The sequence below is a fragment of the Delphinus delphis genome, chromosome 8, assembly GCF_949987515.2.
Source record: "Delphinus delphis chromosome 8, mDelDel1.2, whole genome shotgun sequence".
Classification (NCBI taxonomy): Eukaryota; Metazoa; Chordata; class Mammalia; order Artiodactyla; family Delphinidae; genus Delphinus; species Delphinus delphis.
In genome coordinates this window covers 73,086,109-73,101,745 of record NC_082690.1, presented here as the reverse complement: position 1 = coordinate 73,101,745, position 15,637 = coordinate 73,086,109, and the positions used below count along the sequence as shown (strand labels likewise).

Below are 15,637 nucleotides of genomic sequence, written 5' to 3'. Positions count from 1 at the left end.
GATGCAAAAAGTAAATTTTTAAGGAAATAAGATACTGTATTTTATGGTAACAAACTAATTAAAACTTGAGTTCTATACTTGCAGAATATATTCTGTAATGACTTGTAATATAAAACTATTCTGTCTCAAGTTAATTTAATATTAGTCACCAAACTTACCTATCTGACTTCTTGAGGTTTAGTGCAATTGTTTTTATGGAATTATTTTTTCCCAAGTCTTCATATTCAATGGACTCTTGTAACTTCGCCTATAATTATCAACACAACATTTTTTATTGTAAAGTTCTCTTACAAAAGTAATGAACATGACTGAAAAAGCAAAACTGTACAGAGGATAAAATATGAAGTCTTCCCAAAATGAGTCTCACTTCCTAGACATGACTGCTCTACAAATGGCTGAACCCATTTTTTTTCACCATCCACTTACACAGAGTACCTGTTTTCCTACACTCTGACCAAACTAAGCATTACTGAACCTTTAATATTTGAAAATTTGGTAGATGAAAATGTGTATTTTACTATTTTTCTCCCCAAATAAATATAAAAAAATAATTTTTTTACATGTGTTGCAAATACTTCTCTTCCAATTTGGTGTTTTTCAATTTTAATTATTCCCTTTATGCTTATTCTTTCTGTGGGTTAATTTTTTGCTTAAATCTTTGATCCACTTAGAATTATTTTGAAATAAGTAGTAAGGTAGGGAATCTGAGGGTTTTTTAAAATATTAAATTATTAATCAGTCCCCCTAACACCATGTGTAGAATAATGTCTTTCCCCACTTATTCTGAAATGTCATGTTTATCATATATGTATTTAATCCCTCCATGTAATAAATATTTGGGTTTACTTCTGGATTCTTTATTTTGGTTTTACTACTGTGTTTTCTCCTGGACTAGTAACAAAATGCTATATTTCTATAGCCTTATAATAAAAACACATTAATTATAAGACACATGGTGACAATCTATGTAAACATTTGGGAAAACAATTTTACAATATTTCATCCCTACAGAGCTATGGAATTCATCTGGTTAGCTCTCATCTGTAGCTTCCCAGACTAGGATCAAAACGTTTACGATATTAAATATACCTCAAAAAAGATCAATCTGAAAACAGTATTTAAACTGCCCCTATTTTAAGAGTCTGAATAGTCCTCTTGTAGTATAGGAACAGATCTGACCTCAGCATGCTATTCAGAGTAACACATCCATCAGTCCCACCTTACCTAGACTCAGCCTAAGCTTTTATTATTTTCTCAGCTCTACACCCTTGAGCCAACTTCAAAGCATACTGATGTCTTCATTACCTTTCCCATATGTCAAGCTCATTTCTACCCCTGCTGTTACCTTACCCAAGTCATGTCCCAACCTAACCTCTTATATAAATCCAAATCCTAAGCCTCTGCCAAGGCCTAGTTATTCACCTAACTTTCATGCTTAACTGAAAGCTCCATGAATATAATACTTCTGGATCTCTCATTCTATAAATCCCTTGCAGAACACACAGCAGACAACTATTGACTTGAAAAAATACCTATAGAGTCAGTTTATCATTGAATATTGTGAAAATTCACACAATGATTTTTGACAATTCTTTCACTACCAAGAATCACGAGTACTTAGTGCAATATTGCAAAGAAAAGCATCACTTCCTAGATTTCTTCTTTAGCATCTCTAACTTACATTTTAGATCACTTTGCTTAGTTCAGAAAAGAAATATCTTACTTTGTTAATTTTAAAGGTGTATATCCCTGTAGAAACATATTAAGTAACTGAAATATATAAAAGACTCACCCATAATCCCCTTTTAAAAATCATAAACTTAATTATATCGTATTAGTCTGTTCTGTGAACTTCATCTACTTGCTCACTCTTTGGTTCCTATTGTAAATCACACAATTACTATACTTTAAATTGTTTTATAATTATTTTTTTGATTTTGTTTTACCTGTAGACACTAAATTCTTTGAGGACAAGAACCCAATCTTATTCTTTCTTGTTTCCCACCACCTAATATGGCATGTAAGGCAACTCAAAAATGCTTTCTTGAATTTAATTTTAATGAACTGAACTATCGTATGGTATATGTGAACTCTTTTTAATTCAACATATCATTAATCCTTTTAAAAAGCCATCAATTGCTGCATGCATCAATCTCCACTGTATGGATGTATCACGGATATTAGGATGGTTGCTATTTTCTCAATTATAATACTGCCATGAGTATCTGTATCTGAATCTTTGCACACATCTTTATTTTTTTTAAAAATAAATGTCCAAAGTGGAATACTATCCAGAAGTGGAATTAAGGGTATAAACCTTCAAAAATTTAATACATATTGCCTGACTGCCCTCTAAGGAAGCTTTATCATAACTTATTTTTATAACGAGGGAGGGAGGAACTTAAAAAAACTGAGGGATAGCGAAGCTTGGCAAAGTTGCAGGGAGAGAAGAAACATACAAGTAGGTAACTGTTCATATTCCCCCACAACCTCTTTTCAGTATTTAATGAAAGACATTTCCAGTTCTGAAATGCCAGGCTTTAACATGAGGGCCAATCTTATCTTTTAAAATCACATACACTAACCTTTAGTCTTTTCTTTCTGTCATAGTCTTTGTTGATACTCTTTCCCAGAAAATAAAACTGTATGTTAATATGTGTATGTGTCTACAGGTGAAGGAAAAAAATAAAAATAAAAAAATAAAACAAAACAATAAAAACAGTTAACAGACTTGAGTCCATGGAAAGCAGGCTGGCAGGCCAAAACTGAGGAAGTACTCTTTAAAATGTTCTACAATTTAAGCCAAATGCTTAACATCTTGGCCAGAAGGAACTGAGTCATCTGAACCGATCAAGGGTCAACATAAGGTACTCGCAGTCAGTTACATAAGGTATCTGGAGAAATGTGAGCCGTAAATGTCCCAGACTTTTTACCCATACCCTTTTTACTGCTGGCTGAAAGCAATCTACATCTCCAGAATTTCCATCAACGCTGCTGGGCTCGCCATTTTGCTCATTTTGTGCTTCTCTGAAAACAAAGGAAAAAAAATTAATGTTGAAAACCACAGGCAGAACAACAACAAAACTCCATCTGGCTATCATGGGAAACCCAGTTACTGCATCTTAGCATGTGTACTTAACTGTTTCCTGAGACCTGCTGCCAGGACCATGGCACTGTGATGGTTAAACCTCTTGATGATGGCAGCATTACTATTCTCTCTTATGGATTTAGAATTAGAAGTAGATGGCACAGAGGAAATGCCATAGCCCTGTGAGAAACAATTTAGTAGATTAAAAATTAAAATAAACTTCTGTTTTTCTTATCTATTATGAGAGACATGTTGAGCCATAAAAACTTTCTGGATGACAGGACTTTATTAATTCTAAGCATTATCAAATACTTACAGGTAAACATTTAAAAATAAGTGACATTATACACGCAAAAAATGAAGAAATACTACTAACTGCTTTTAGTATCACAAAAATACCTTAACTGTTAAGTGCTGCATTTTTTTCCTAAAGAGCAATTTTGGATCTAGATTAAAATACTAGTTAGTGGGACGTTGGGCTGTAAGTCAGTACACTTAGTTAAAACTCACAGGAGCTACGAAAGAAGAAGTGGTCACTCCCACCGGGGTGGGGTATAGGGAGGGTAGGGTAGGTTCAAAAAAGCTTCACGGAGCACCATAAGATGAATAGGTGCTTGCAAGGCAAAAACGGAGACATTTCAGGAAGAGGAAACTAAACAAAGGTATAGAAGTAATGTAATACATATTGTGCCATGGGTTTGTATGTTGTTTGGTATACCTGGAATGAAGGGTGGGCCAGGGATTGGTGGGACATAAGGTTAAAGAGGTATGAGAAAGATCGTAAAAACTCATATGCCATTCATTCATTTATCAAATAATTACTGAGTGCCTAATACCTCCTATGTGATGGGGATAGGCCAGTAATAAGAACAGTCAGCCTCATGGAACTTACAGTCTACTGAAAGAAGACTGACAACTGACAAGTAAAACAAGGTAAAAATAAGACCACTTTTGAAAGTGACAGATGCTATGAAGAAAATAAAGAAAAGAAATGGAGAAAATAAAGACACAGTGTAGTGACTGGAATGGGAGGAGATACTTTAGATAGGGAGGTTAGGGAAGGTCTCACTGAAGAAGTAACATTAGAACACATGTCCAAAAGATGGGTAGAAGCTAGTTAGGTAGAAGAGCAGGAAGAACGAACAGCAAGTGCAAAGGCCCTGAGGTAGAAAAAGCTTGATACGGACCTTAAAGAAGGCAATTATGTTTGGAGCACGAATCGAGTGGAAACAGCCCCAACTGAGGGAGAAGTAGGCAGAGGCCAAATCAAGAAGAGCACGGTAGGAGTTTTGATTTTATTCTAAGTTCAATGAGAAACCACTGAAGAGTTTTACATAAGGGGGGCATTATGATCTGATTTGTAACTCTGACTGCTAGGGAAGAATAAACTATAGGGAATAAACGTTGAAATAAGAAGATCAATTAGGAGGTTAATGCAAGCCATGAAGCAACGGTACCCTAAAAGCAAGAGGGTGTAAATGTCTACAGAGACAGAGGAGATATAGACAGATCAGAGATGTGTTGTTGAGTGCTTGTTGATCAATTGAATGTTGGAGGTGAAGAAAGGGGAGGAATCAAGGAGACTCCTAGGTTTTGGCTTGAGTAACTGAGTCCATGGTAATGGTTTTGTTTTTTTTAAACTGACATACGGATGACCCAGGAAGAAATAGGTTTTTGAGAATGGGAATCAAAGGTTCTATTTTGGACATGTTATGTTGAAGGGTGTCTGTGAACTACCTAAGTGAAGATATCAAGTAGGGAGTTGGATATATGATTTTGGAGTTCTGGGGTTAGACAGACCAGGACTAACTGGGAGTCATCATTACATAATTAGAATTTGAAGCAATGGAATGGAAAGATGTATTTACAAGGAGGCTCAAGTCTGTATCCTGGGACAGAACTACTAGAGGATGACAGGGGAAAAAGAGGCATTAAAGGAACAACTGAATCAACCAACATTTTAATTAAAAGGATTGGATATATAAATTTTTATATATTCTTACAAGGGAACACTAGTTGCAAGTCTGTACCCTTAAACAACATCTCTCCAATTTTGCTACCCCTCCCCAAGGTCAGAACTATTAACCTCATTTACAAGAAAACTTAGAAAAATGTTTATAAACTACAGTTTAAGCCAGGTAAGTCTATGTACTTAACAACTGTGTGGTATGTTTAGCTCAGATTGATAGTGATAACAGGAAAAGTGAAGAAAGGTATGCACAACATACCACCATTTTTATTAAAAAAAAATTAAATTCCCCCTCCATCATATTAAGCTGTATCTTTTAAAAAAAATATTTAAATTTTAATTTAATTTTATTTTATTTTTGGCCATGCTGCGCAGCATGTGGAATCTTAGTTCCCCGACCAGGGATAGAACCCATGCCCCCTGCACTGGAAGCGCGGAGTCTCAACCACTGGACCGCCAGGGAAGTCCCTTAAGCTGTATCTTAAGCTTCATTTTCTCCAGGTGATTAAAGAAGGCCACATTTGTAACGCGTTGAGATTCACCAAGGAAGTGACTGAATGCTGAGAATTTTCAAGAAAACAACTGAATTTCATTAGGGAAATGACTCACTGGGACATCAAGGATTACTTTCTGTTAATTTAATAATTTAGACTATAGGACACAATTTTAACATTGGTTTTCTCACCAGGTGCATGCATACACCAAGAGGAAAAAGGGGGGGGGAAGGAAGGAATGAGCATGTTTATATGGCCAACAGAATAGTAGCCAAAGGAAGGGCAAGAAAATTAAAAGGTAACAGTGTCAAGAGAATACCTGAGGAAAGCAGGTTCCTTCCTAGCCTAGAAGATAGAGGCAGGGATAGAATTAGCCTTGATCAGAAGGGATCACCTATTTCTCCGTGATTGGATAAACTTCTCAGTCTGGAGTCACGATGCTGAGGTAGGTGCTCATACTTGATGGTCTAGCTGTTGAAACATATTGGGGCTAATATAGGGTAAGGGTCATGACTGTGCTCAAGATCTGGCAAATAGTGGGCAACCAACAATGTTAACTTTTCCCTGTATAATAATATTTAGGCACATTTATTTAGATTAATGTTAGATACAGCATAAAAAACATCGTGTTAAACCTTCATTAATACCTAGGCAACTGTTGATGGGGGAGCTAGAAAATTCTTTTAAAAAATGTTTTACCAATTCATATGGAAATTTCAGTTCTCCAAGGCAATCTTAATAATAAACAGTGCTCTTGAAAAGCACTTTTGATAAACCACTCCAAATAACAGTATTTTGTTTGTTTTACCTTCTAACAAGTTAGAATATCTATACTCAAGGCAATTTTAAAATTATACAAATGTTGAAGACTAGGAAAAGACTGTTTTCTCTCGTAAATCCTTTTACTACTACTTACCTCATCTAATGGTTTATCTTCCAAAGCTGTCAAATCAAGTAGTGGGTTTTTCACTCCCAATGAAACCATTGTTTTTAACCCTAGAAAATCAATGAAACAAAAAGTGATTAAGTTTTCCTTTCTCAGAAATAAAAAAAATCACTAACAGCATTAATGACGAGAGCAGCAAATTAAATGCTAGAGTGTGTTTCTGCCCATGGACGACGCCGAGTAAGCATCGTTGACGTCTCCCCGCCCCCTCCACTGCCGTCATGTCTAAGTCAGAGTCACCCAAAGAGCCCGAACAGCTGCGGAAGCTCTTCATTGGAGGTTTGAGCTTTGAAACAACCAATGCGAGTCTGAGGAGCCATTGTGAGCAGCGGGGAGCGCTCACAGACTGTGTGGTAACGAGGGATCCAAACACCAGGTGCTCCAGAGGCTTCGGGTTTGTCACATATGCCACTGTGGAGGAGGTGGATGCGGCCATGAATGCAAGGCCACACAAGGTGGATGGAAGAGTGGTGGAACCAAAGAGGGCCGTCTCAAGAGAAGATTCTCAAAGACCTGGTACCCACTTAACTGTGAAAAACATTTTTGTTGGTGGCATTCAGAAATATCACACAGTGAACGGCCACAACTGTGAAGTAAGGAAAGCCCTATCTAAGCGAGAGATGGCTGGTGCTTCATCCAGCCAAAGAGGTCGAAGTGGTTCTGGAAATTTTGGCGGTGGTCGTGGAGGGGGTTTTGGTGGGAATGGCAACTTTGGTCGTGGAGGAAACTTCAGTGGTCGAGGTGGCTTTGGTGGCAGCCGCGGTGGTGGGGGATATGGTGGCAGTGGGGATGGCTGTAATGGATTTGGTAATGATGGAAGCAGTTTTGGAGGCAGTGGAAGCTACAATGATTTTGGCAGTTGCAACAATCAATCTTCAAATTTTGGACCCATGAAAGGAGGAAACTTTGGAGGCAGTAGTTCTGGCCCCTACGGTGGTGGAGGCCAATACTTTGCCAAACCCCGAAACCAAGGTGGTTCCAGCAGCAGCAGTAGCTACGGCAGTGGCAGAAGGTTTTGATTACTGCCAGGAAACAAAGCTTAGCGGGAGAGGAGAGCCAGAGAAGTGACAGGGAAGCTACAGGTTACAACAGATTTGTGAACTCTGCCAAGCACAGTGGTGGCAGGGCCTAGCTGCTATAAAGAAGACATGTTTTAGACAATACTCACGTGTATGTGCAAAAAAACTCGAGGACTGTATTTGTGACTAATTGTATAACAGGTTATTTTAGTTTCTGTTCTGTGTAAAGTGTAAAGCATTCCAACAAAGGGTTTTAATATAGATTTTTTTTTTGCACCCATGCTGTTGATTGCTAAATGTAACAGTCTGATCATGATGCTGAATAAATGTCTTTTTAAAATAAATAAATAAATAAATGTGTGTCAAGGATAAACAGTTACCTTTTTCATCTATTTTGGCACATTCTGCAAAGAGGTCCTTTGACCCAGTATTCAGCCGGTCCCTGTGAAAATAATGGGACTGAAAGAAACGTGTCCAGAACTCCTTTTCTGTCATGTTGTGGGGAACATTTTCTGCATATTTCATTTTTACTGTGAAAAAAACCCATAATAGTTACATAGTGAATTTACAATTCTTAAAACCCCTCAAATTAGTTTCAAAATAGACTAACAGCAAACCTAGATTATGAAAGTATTCAACTTTACAAACTGTATGTAATAATTGTAAATATAAAATATAACTTGAGAGATTAGGTGAGGCACTACCTTTATGAATCTTAACAAATTACAAACAAAACCTTATATTGAATATTTATTTATTTGGCTGTGCCAGGTCCTATTTGAGGCATGCAGGATCGTCGTTGCAGCATGCAGGCTCTAGTTCCCTGACCAGGGATCGAACCTGGGCCCCCTGCATTAGGCGTGCGGAGTCTTAACCAATGGACCGCGAGGGAAGTCCCACAAAACCTTATTTTGTACCAAGAAAATTAACGAGTTTCAAAGTTTTAGTGGAAACACCAAGCTTTTTGGAGTGAGACTTGAATCTGCTTATTTCATCACTTACATATGGACACTTTTAATCCAAGGCATCATGTTAGGTGCTGGGGAAATAAATAAAGATCTCCATAACCCACTGGACTATCAGTTCAGCACTCCAGATGCTTACACATTGTTCAATAAGTAAAGAGATTAAGAGGTTTAGGTCTCTTAAGCTGGAGAGCCTAAGTTTAAAATTCTAGGTCTGCCACTTACTGTCTGTGTGATGCTGGACAAATTACTTAATCTTTCTTTATCTTGGCTTCCTCATCTGTAATGTGGGGGTAATGATAGTACCTACTTCATAGGTACTATCTGTGATGATTAAATGAGTTAATATACATAAAGGCCTTAGAATGGTGTCTGGCACACAGTAAACACTACATAATTATGTTATTATCAGAAAGATAAGAAAATAATTACATTATAATGTGGTAAGACACAGAGCCCTATCGAAGGAATGGGGAGGGGGCTTATATCTGCCTAAGATAGTCAGATTTTACAGAAGTGGCAATGAAGTGATGCTTGAGCTGAGTCCTGTGGGAGAGAGATGTTTCCTAAGGACTAAAGGGGCAGGAGTGAGGAATTATAAAGAGAGAATAGTGTATAGCTTGAGAGCTTTGTTTAGTTAGAAGAATGACTGAAGCAGCTGCTCTCAACCTTGGCTGCACATCGTAAATCACTAGAGCTAGAATCAAAACATTTATACTTTTAGGATGATTTCTGCAAGGGAGGCAGAATGAAGGATGATCTGAGTTAGTGCTGTAGAGACTCATTTATTGATGCCTCTGGAGCATGTCATCTTACTCATGTATGTTAAAGGGTATATAAAGTTTAGGAACTTCCCTGGTGGTCCAGTGGTAAAGAATCCATCTTCCAATGCAGGGGACGCAGGTTCGATCCCTGGTCGGGGAACTAAGATCCTACATGCTGCGGGGCAACTAAGCCCGCGTGCTGCAACTACTGAGCCCGCACACCTCAACTAGAGAGCCCGTGTGCCGCAAACTACAGGGCCCACACACTCTGGAGCCCATGTGCTCTGGAGCCTGCACACCACAACTAGAGAGAGAAAAATCAGCAGGCCACAACTAGAGAGAAGCCTGCATGCTGCAACGAAGAGCCCATGCACCGCAACTAAGACCCAATGCAGCCAAAAATAAATATATACATAAAAAAGAAAAAATAACTTAAATATTAAAGAAAAAAAGTTTAAGAACCACCAATGGAAAGAATGAGAAAGTCATCATACCAATGGATTGATGACAGCACATTATATGCTAAGCCATTAGTATCTACCACATGTCAGGCACTGGATAACGTACTTTACATATTTTATAGCACGTCATCAGGAATAAAGGTAAAGCCTTTTGCTTTTCAATGATACATTACTGAATTCATCCAAACAAATATTTTAACTATCTGAAAGAACTGATTCTTCTTACCTGCTGGATAGGTCCTAAATATGGACTCAATGATATCAGTCGTTAAATTGTATCTCAGACCATTACATCCATCTGTTTGGGGTCGGACATCAGCCTAAAATAAAGACCACCTATATATCTGTATTTGTTAGAATATTGGGGGAAGATGTCTAAGAACCCAATGAACACTGGACAAAGGTGGAAAAATAGACTCTCTGAATGAAATACAGACAGAGATAAGTCCCTCACCTATACTTTTGGCATAGAGACAGGGCTCACAGAAGCCTGACCTGGTTTCACATAATTTTAGTGAACTGTAAAATCTGCTTTTTGAAAATACAACATGGTCAAACAGGCACATTTAAGTGTGGCCAAAGGCAGATATCTAGTGGAGATTTAACATAAAACTTATACAGTTACCAAATATTTAACTATTTGGTTACTAAGTAGTTAAATATTATCTGATTGGTTTCTTTAGAAGGCCTTATTAATTCAATTCACTGCTAAGCACTCAGAAAGATGCCAAACACGTAACTGCTACTCAAATTTTTGTTAAATGTATAAATACTGCTTTGGTTTTACCATCACTTTCTAATTCCACACATAAGGTAGTCTCAATTTTCCTCTTAAGATACATTTTACAAATCTTACTGTTTTATAACCTGGTGGTCATTATACGTTTAAACTTTGCATTGTAAGTAAAATATTGCAATCATTAAAAAAAGGTAGCTGAAAGCCCTAAATTTAAAAGTAATAGGGGAAGTAAGCATTAGTCCAGTTGCTATAAGATTCTTTTTCAAAAGTCCATTTGATTTCCAGCATACTAGGGTCAAGTCCAGAAAACTAAGAAAATATAACTGGCAAAAAATATATAAATTAAAAAAGACACTGTATGTATTTTAAAAATTATTTTAGAAGAATACCATAGATACTGAAGTATCCACTAATTTACTTGAAGAAAATGCTAAATTTTACAAAAGAAGTGGCATCGTTAACACATATACCACGGTTTTTTCCCTTTAGAAATCTAGAAGGGTCACATACCAGAAATGCTGCAGAAATGCCAACATCCTGCTTATGATTAGATGTGGAAGAACTCTCTGTTGCATTCACATTTAAACGATTGGCCCAGAATTCCTCAGCACTGATCACCTGACTCACAACAAGGTCTTTATAAAGCTGAAACAAAACAGGATCTTCTTGCAGCATTCTGGTGATAGAATATATCGAACATATTGAACTTTTAGAATAAAACACCATTTAGGTAACATTCAAAAAAGACTTTAGCCACATGAAACACCCAACTTTCATTTTGTGATGACTGAGCGGCAGAGGTCATTTAGTTCATTTGTAATTAAAAGCAAAAAAACATTTTTGGAGGAACAAATGTAAGTGCAGATAAACAGAAGTCAGTCTGAAGAAGCAAAGGCTAAACTCTTTGAAGGCATGGATTTGGTCTTATTCATCCCTATATTCCAGTGATACAAAGGCTGTATTTGTACTGTACTGTATTCTTTCACAAAAAGGTGAATGGGGAAGAGAGATTTTCTAGCAACTAGTTTTTCATGGTGATAAGCACCTGCAGCCATAAGCACAGAAAGACAATTCATCTTACCAGAAATTCTCATTATTTTAGAATGTTTGCTCAACTTTTTTACAGTATGACTACTTTCAGGTTTCTTATTCACATACACATTTCTAATGGTTTAGTATCTTCTCTGTGACAGAGAACTAGAGAATTAAAGGACCTTATTAGCACCTTCGAATCGCAGTTCTGTTCCTAATCAGATGTTAGGTTTGAGGCAGTTCGTCTGAGTTTATCTCATCTGCCGAAAGCCAAAGCTAGTAAGATGCTAAAGTTAATAACCAAACACAGAGGTAAAGATAACGAAGCCCATATTTTCCTAAACTACACTGTCAAAGCACAAAGGTGAGAAATAAACTATTACTTGACTGGTGAGAACCTAGCATCTCTTTAAAAGGCTGTTCTTTTCCTCCTTCACCTGTTTTTCTCTTCCAGTTCTTTATTTGCTTTCCTCTTGAATTTGGGCAGCAGCTGCTGAAGAAGGTCTTTCACTGCATCTCGCTCTTTCACTGCTGTGCTTTCATTGGAAAAATGGAAGTTAGTTGTGTCCCCTGCATGCAGGACCAGCTGAAGTTGAATTTTAGCTTTTCCTTCTGGACTGATTTTCTGGCCTAAAAAGAAGCATGAGGCTAGTTAGATAAGGACACTCACACTGTGGAAAGTCATACAATAAGTTACTTCTCTCAAGACTCAGGCTTCCTTTGGGCTTTAGTTGCCCTATTCCAATCTTGATGCTTCAGCAGAAATGTACAATTCTCAAATAATCCCATATAACCAGAGCATGGTTCAACAAATTCGCTGCTAGCACTTGGCTTCCTTCTTCAGTATCCTTTTTGTGTGGCACTTCTCACCCACTGCTTCCACCTACGGATACTAAAGGGCTTTGGTTTCCACTCAACTGGGCAGCTTTCTTAAAAGCTTTCTAAACAGCCAACCCAGAGTCCTGAATCCACCCTGAATAGCTGCTTCCAACTGACAATATCATTAATAAAAATGATTTGTCACGATTCAAAAACTCCAAAACATAGCCCATGGCCTAATTACTAATTGCGAAGGAAAATACATAATTTTACATTTGAGAGATCAGGTGTCAGCACTTTAACCAAGTGACCAAACTTAGCCTCATTAAAAATGGAACAACCTGACACTATGGGCTTTCTGAGGTGACAGAATAGCAACACCACCACTTATGTGTTGTTCTTGCTGAAAATGTCTAACTTGAGTATAATCAAGCCTGTAGACCTGACTTTTATAAGAAATACAGGTATACAGGAAAAAAATGAAACAAAACCTTGAGGAGACCATCAGACTGTGTGATATTCTACAAGCCCATACTCTTAAAGAACAGACAAAAGAGGCTACAACTACATACATGAACCTAGACTAGGTATTGGTTAAAAAAAAAAAAAAATCACAGGTATAAAAAACTTTGGACAACTGGGGAAATGCAACAATGGTCTGGATATTTATTAAAATTTTCTTGGTGTCATAAAATTATAAGCAGTCAAAGTGTACACTCACATAAAAAAGCAAATATGGCAAAATTACTAATATTTAGATGGTATACAATATACACGTATACATTGTACTATTCTTTAAACTCTTCTGTAACTTTGAAGATTTTCATACTAATTTGGAGCTGGAAATGTCAAAATATACCTACATAATAGAGATCTTGTATTCTTAAAAAGTGGGCCTCGTGACTTGTCTTCTTCATAAGGGAAACAGATGAAGGGGCTTTGTCTCACTAAATGGGTGACTAATGGTAGTGTGAACACATTATCTAGAGCTCTCTGCCCCAAGCAACCTACTAACACTTAAATAAACAGGAACTTTTTCAATGAAAATGCTGCTTCCAAACCAACAGTTTAGATGAAATACCTTACTGCCAAAAAGAGCAATATGAAGCAATTTACACTGTCAGCCAGCCTGTTCCATTATCCCATACCTCCAAAACAAACTATCACTCCTCTCTACTATCTCTTCTCAGTCACTGCTTTATTCTTGCTCTATCTTAGCTCGTGCCTCTGAGAGGCCTACTTTTGAAGTTTTTTAACTATCTAACTGCTAATTTTCACCTTAGTAATGTATTATTGACAACTTTCAATGGCTTCTTTCAGAAATGAGCATTCTTTCAAATATTCAGCTTAAAATGAAAACTGATCTGGTGCAGATCTAAATTTGGGTATGTGCTCTCCTCCCCAACAGTTGAGAAGAATTGTTGAAATACAGAAGATAGGCATATTCTTTTTTTTGTGGCCTCTCCCGTTGCGGAGCGCAGGCTCAGCGGCCATGGCTCACGGGCCCAGCCGCTCCGCGGCATGTGGCATCCTCCCGGACCAGAGCACGAACCCGCGTCCCCTGCATCGGCAGGCGGACTCTCAACCACTGCGCCACCAGGGAAGCCCAAGGCATATTCTTTATTGCATGCTGTAAGTATCATATTGAGTATGTGTTTTGCAAAGGTATAAGGCTAGCTTCCCGTTTAAGAGAAATGCTAATACAGGCAGTTCCTAATTTATGAGTCTATTGTAGAACAGATGTTAGTTTGTTAAGACTACTATTAGAAACTTGGTGAGGCATTTCTCCACAGAAACAAAGGTTTGAAAGGAAGTAGTGTTACCAGGAGAGTGGACAAAGACCAGATAGCTTAGGCAGTACTGAATTATGATGAATTTTAAACAGTATTTCCTTTTGAAAATTAAGATTCTCAGTTATTTCAGTGGAGAAAGATGATCTTGGTCATTTCCAGCAGCAAATTAGAGGTAAGTCCTTAGGGCAACTGTTTATACACAAAGGACATTTGTAAACTGACCACTTGCAAGTTGAGGATTGTCTATGTTTTGAGGTGTCATGTTCCTTGAAATCTGTTCAGGATTTTATCTAGGAGAAGAATCTCATATCCAGGAAAATAAATGAATCCATATTAATGGTCACAGTTAAGATACCACAATTTGTTGAGGGCTTTGTTACCCAACTCCCCTGGGGTCCCTCCTATTCAAGATCTTTTAGTTAGGTGAATTGCAGAAATCCCTTTCAGAGTACAGGTTCTAAATCCCAGGATTCACTTGGTGCCTTTAAACCTAATTATTATTGAGCCACAAAGTACCATGTCCTTTGGGTAATAAATTCAAAGTTAATTTTGCAAATTTGAAAAGAGAAGGGGTTTTGATGTTAGCTTTCATACCTGAAAATCATAAAAAGGATATAAAAATATTATGCTCTGTATTCCTCCCATCTACATTTAGTATAAAACTAAGTCTATTTTCTCAACAGATGATGGATGGCCACATAACCAAAGATTAGACGACTTTACTTAAAAGATACAATTTTATGCCAGGGCAATCTGGCATCATCTATCAAGCTTTTTTTTAAAATAAATTAATTTATTTATTTTTGGCTGCACTGGGTCTTCGTTGCTGCACGTGGGCTTTCTCTAGCTGTGGCGAGCAGGGGCTCCTCTTTATTGCGGTGCGCGGGCTTCTCATTGCGGTGGCTTCTCTAGTTGCGGAGCACGGGCTCTAGGCACAAGGGCTTCAGTAGCTGTGGCATGCAGGCTCAGCAGCTGTGCCTCGCGAGCTCTAGAGTACAGGCTCAGTAGTTGTGGTGCACGGGCTTAGTTGCTCTGCAGCATGTGGGATCTTCCCGGACCAGGGCTTGAACCCATGTCCCCTGCATTGGCAGTTGGGATTCTTAACCACTGCGCCACCAGAGAAGTCCATCTATCAAGATTTTAAATGCATGAACCATTTGAACCTGTAAGCCCACTGCAGGGATGTATTCCATACATAAAACCTCAAAAAAATATTAGTGCATAGACCAATACTGCAACATTGTTTTCAATAACAAAATTCTGAAAACTTCCTAAATGTCCTTCAATAGTGGACTGGTTAAATACATAAGTGTAAATCCATTCAGTGGACTATTATGCAACTCTTAAAAGAAGGTATGGGGCTTCCCTGGTGGCGCAGTGGTTGAGAGTCCGCCTGCCGATGCAGGGGACGCGGGTTCGTGCCCCGATCTGGGAGGATCCCACATGCCGCGGAGCGGCTGGGCCCGTTGAGCCATGGCCGCTGAGCCTGCGCGTCCGGAGCCTGTGCTCCGCAACGGGAGAGGCCACAACAGTGAGGCCCACATACCG

At 38.1% G+C, this 15,637-nt stretch overlaps 2 protein-coding genes across 3 annotated transcripts in view; one reads left to right on the top strand and one right to left on the bottom strand.

Annotated features, from left to right (window-relative positions):
• GTF2H1 (general transcription factor IIH subunit 1) overlaps positions 1-15,637 on the bottom strand; it is a 31,425-nt gene that overhangs the window by 7,570 nt on the left and 8,218 nt on the right. For both annotated transcript variants that reach the window (XM_060018591.1, XM_060018592.1), the window contains exons 3-10: positions 11,915-12,107; positions 10,956-11,121; positions 9,933-10,026; positions 7,897-8,046; positions 6,468-6,547; positions 3,141-3,268; positions 2,940-3,027; positions 159-247 (exon numbers count right to left, since the gene is read on the bottom strand). In XM_060018591.1, the coding sequence (XP_059874574.1) occupies positions 159-247; positions 2,940-3,027; positions 3,141-3,268; positions 6,468-6,547; positions 7,897-8,046; positions 9,933-10,026; positions 10,956-11,121; positions 11,915-12,107 (988 nt within the window). The remainder of the gene's footprint in view (positions 1-158; positions 248-2,939; positions 3,028-3,140; positions 3,269-6,467; positions 6,548-7,896; positions 8,047-9,932; positions 10,027-10,955; positions 11,122-11,914; positions 12,108-15,637) is intronic.
• LOC132429135 (heterogeneous nuclear ribonucleoprotein A1-like) lies at positions 6,640-7,516 on the top strand. The gene has a single exon (XM_060017338.1). It carries the CDS (start codon positions 6,719-6,721, stop codon positions 7,514-7,516), a length of 798 nt encoding a protein of 265 aa, XP_059873321.1. The 5' UTR covers positions 6,640-6,718.

Excerpts from the sequence above, each read along its gene's own strand:
- LOC132429135 (XM_060017338.1), top strand. The coding sequence starts at position 6,719 with ATGTCTAAGTCAGAGTCACCCAAAGAGCCCGAACAGCTGCGGAAGCTC.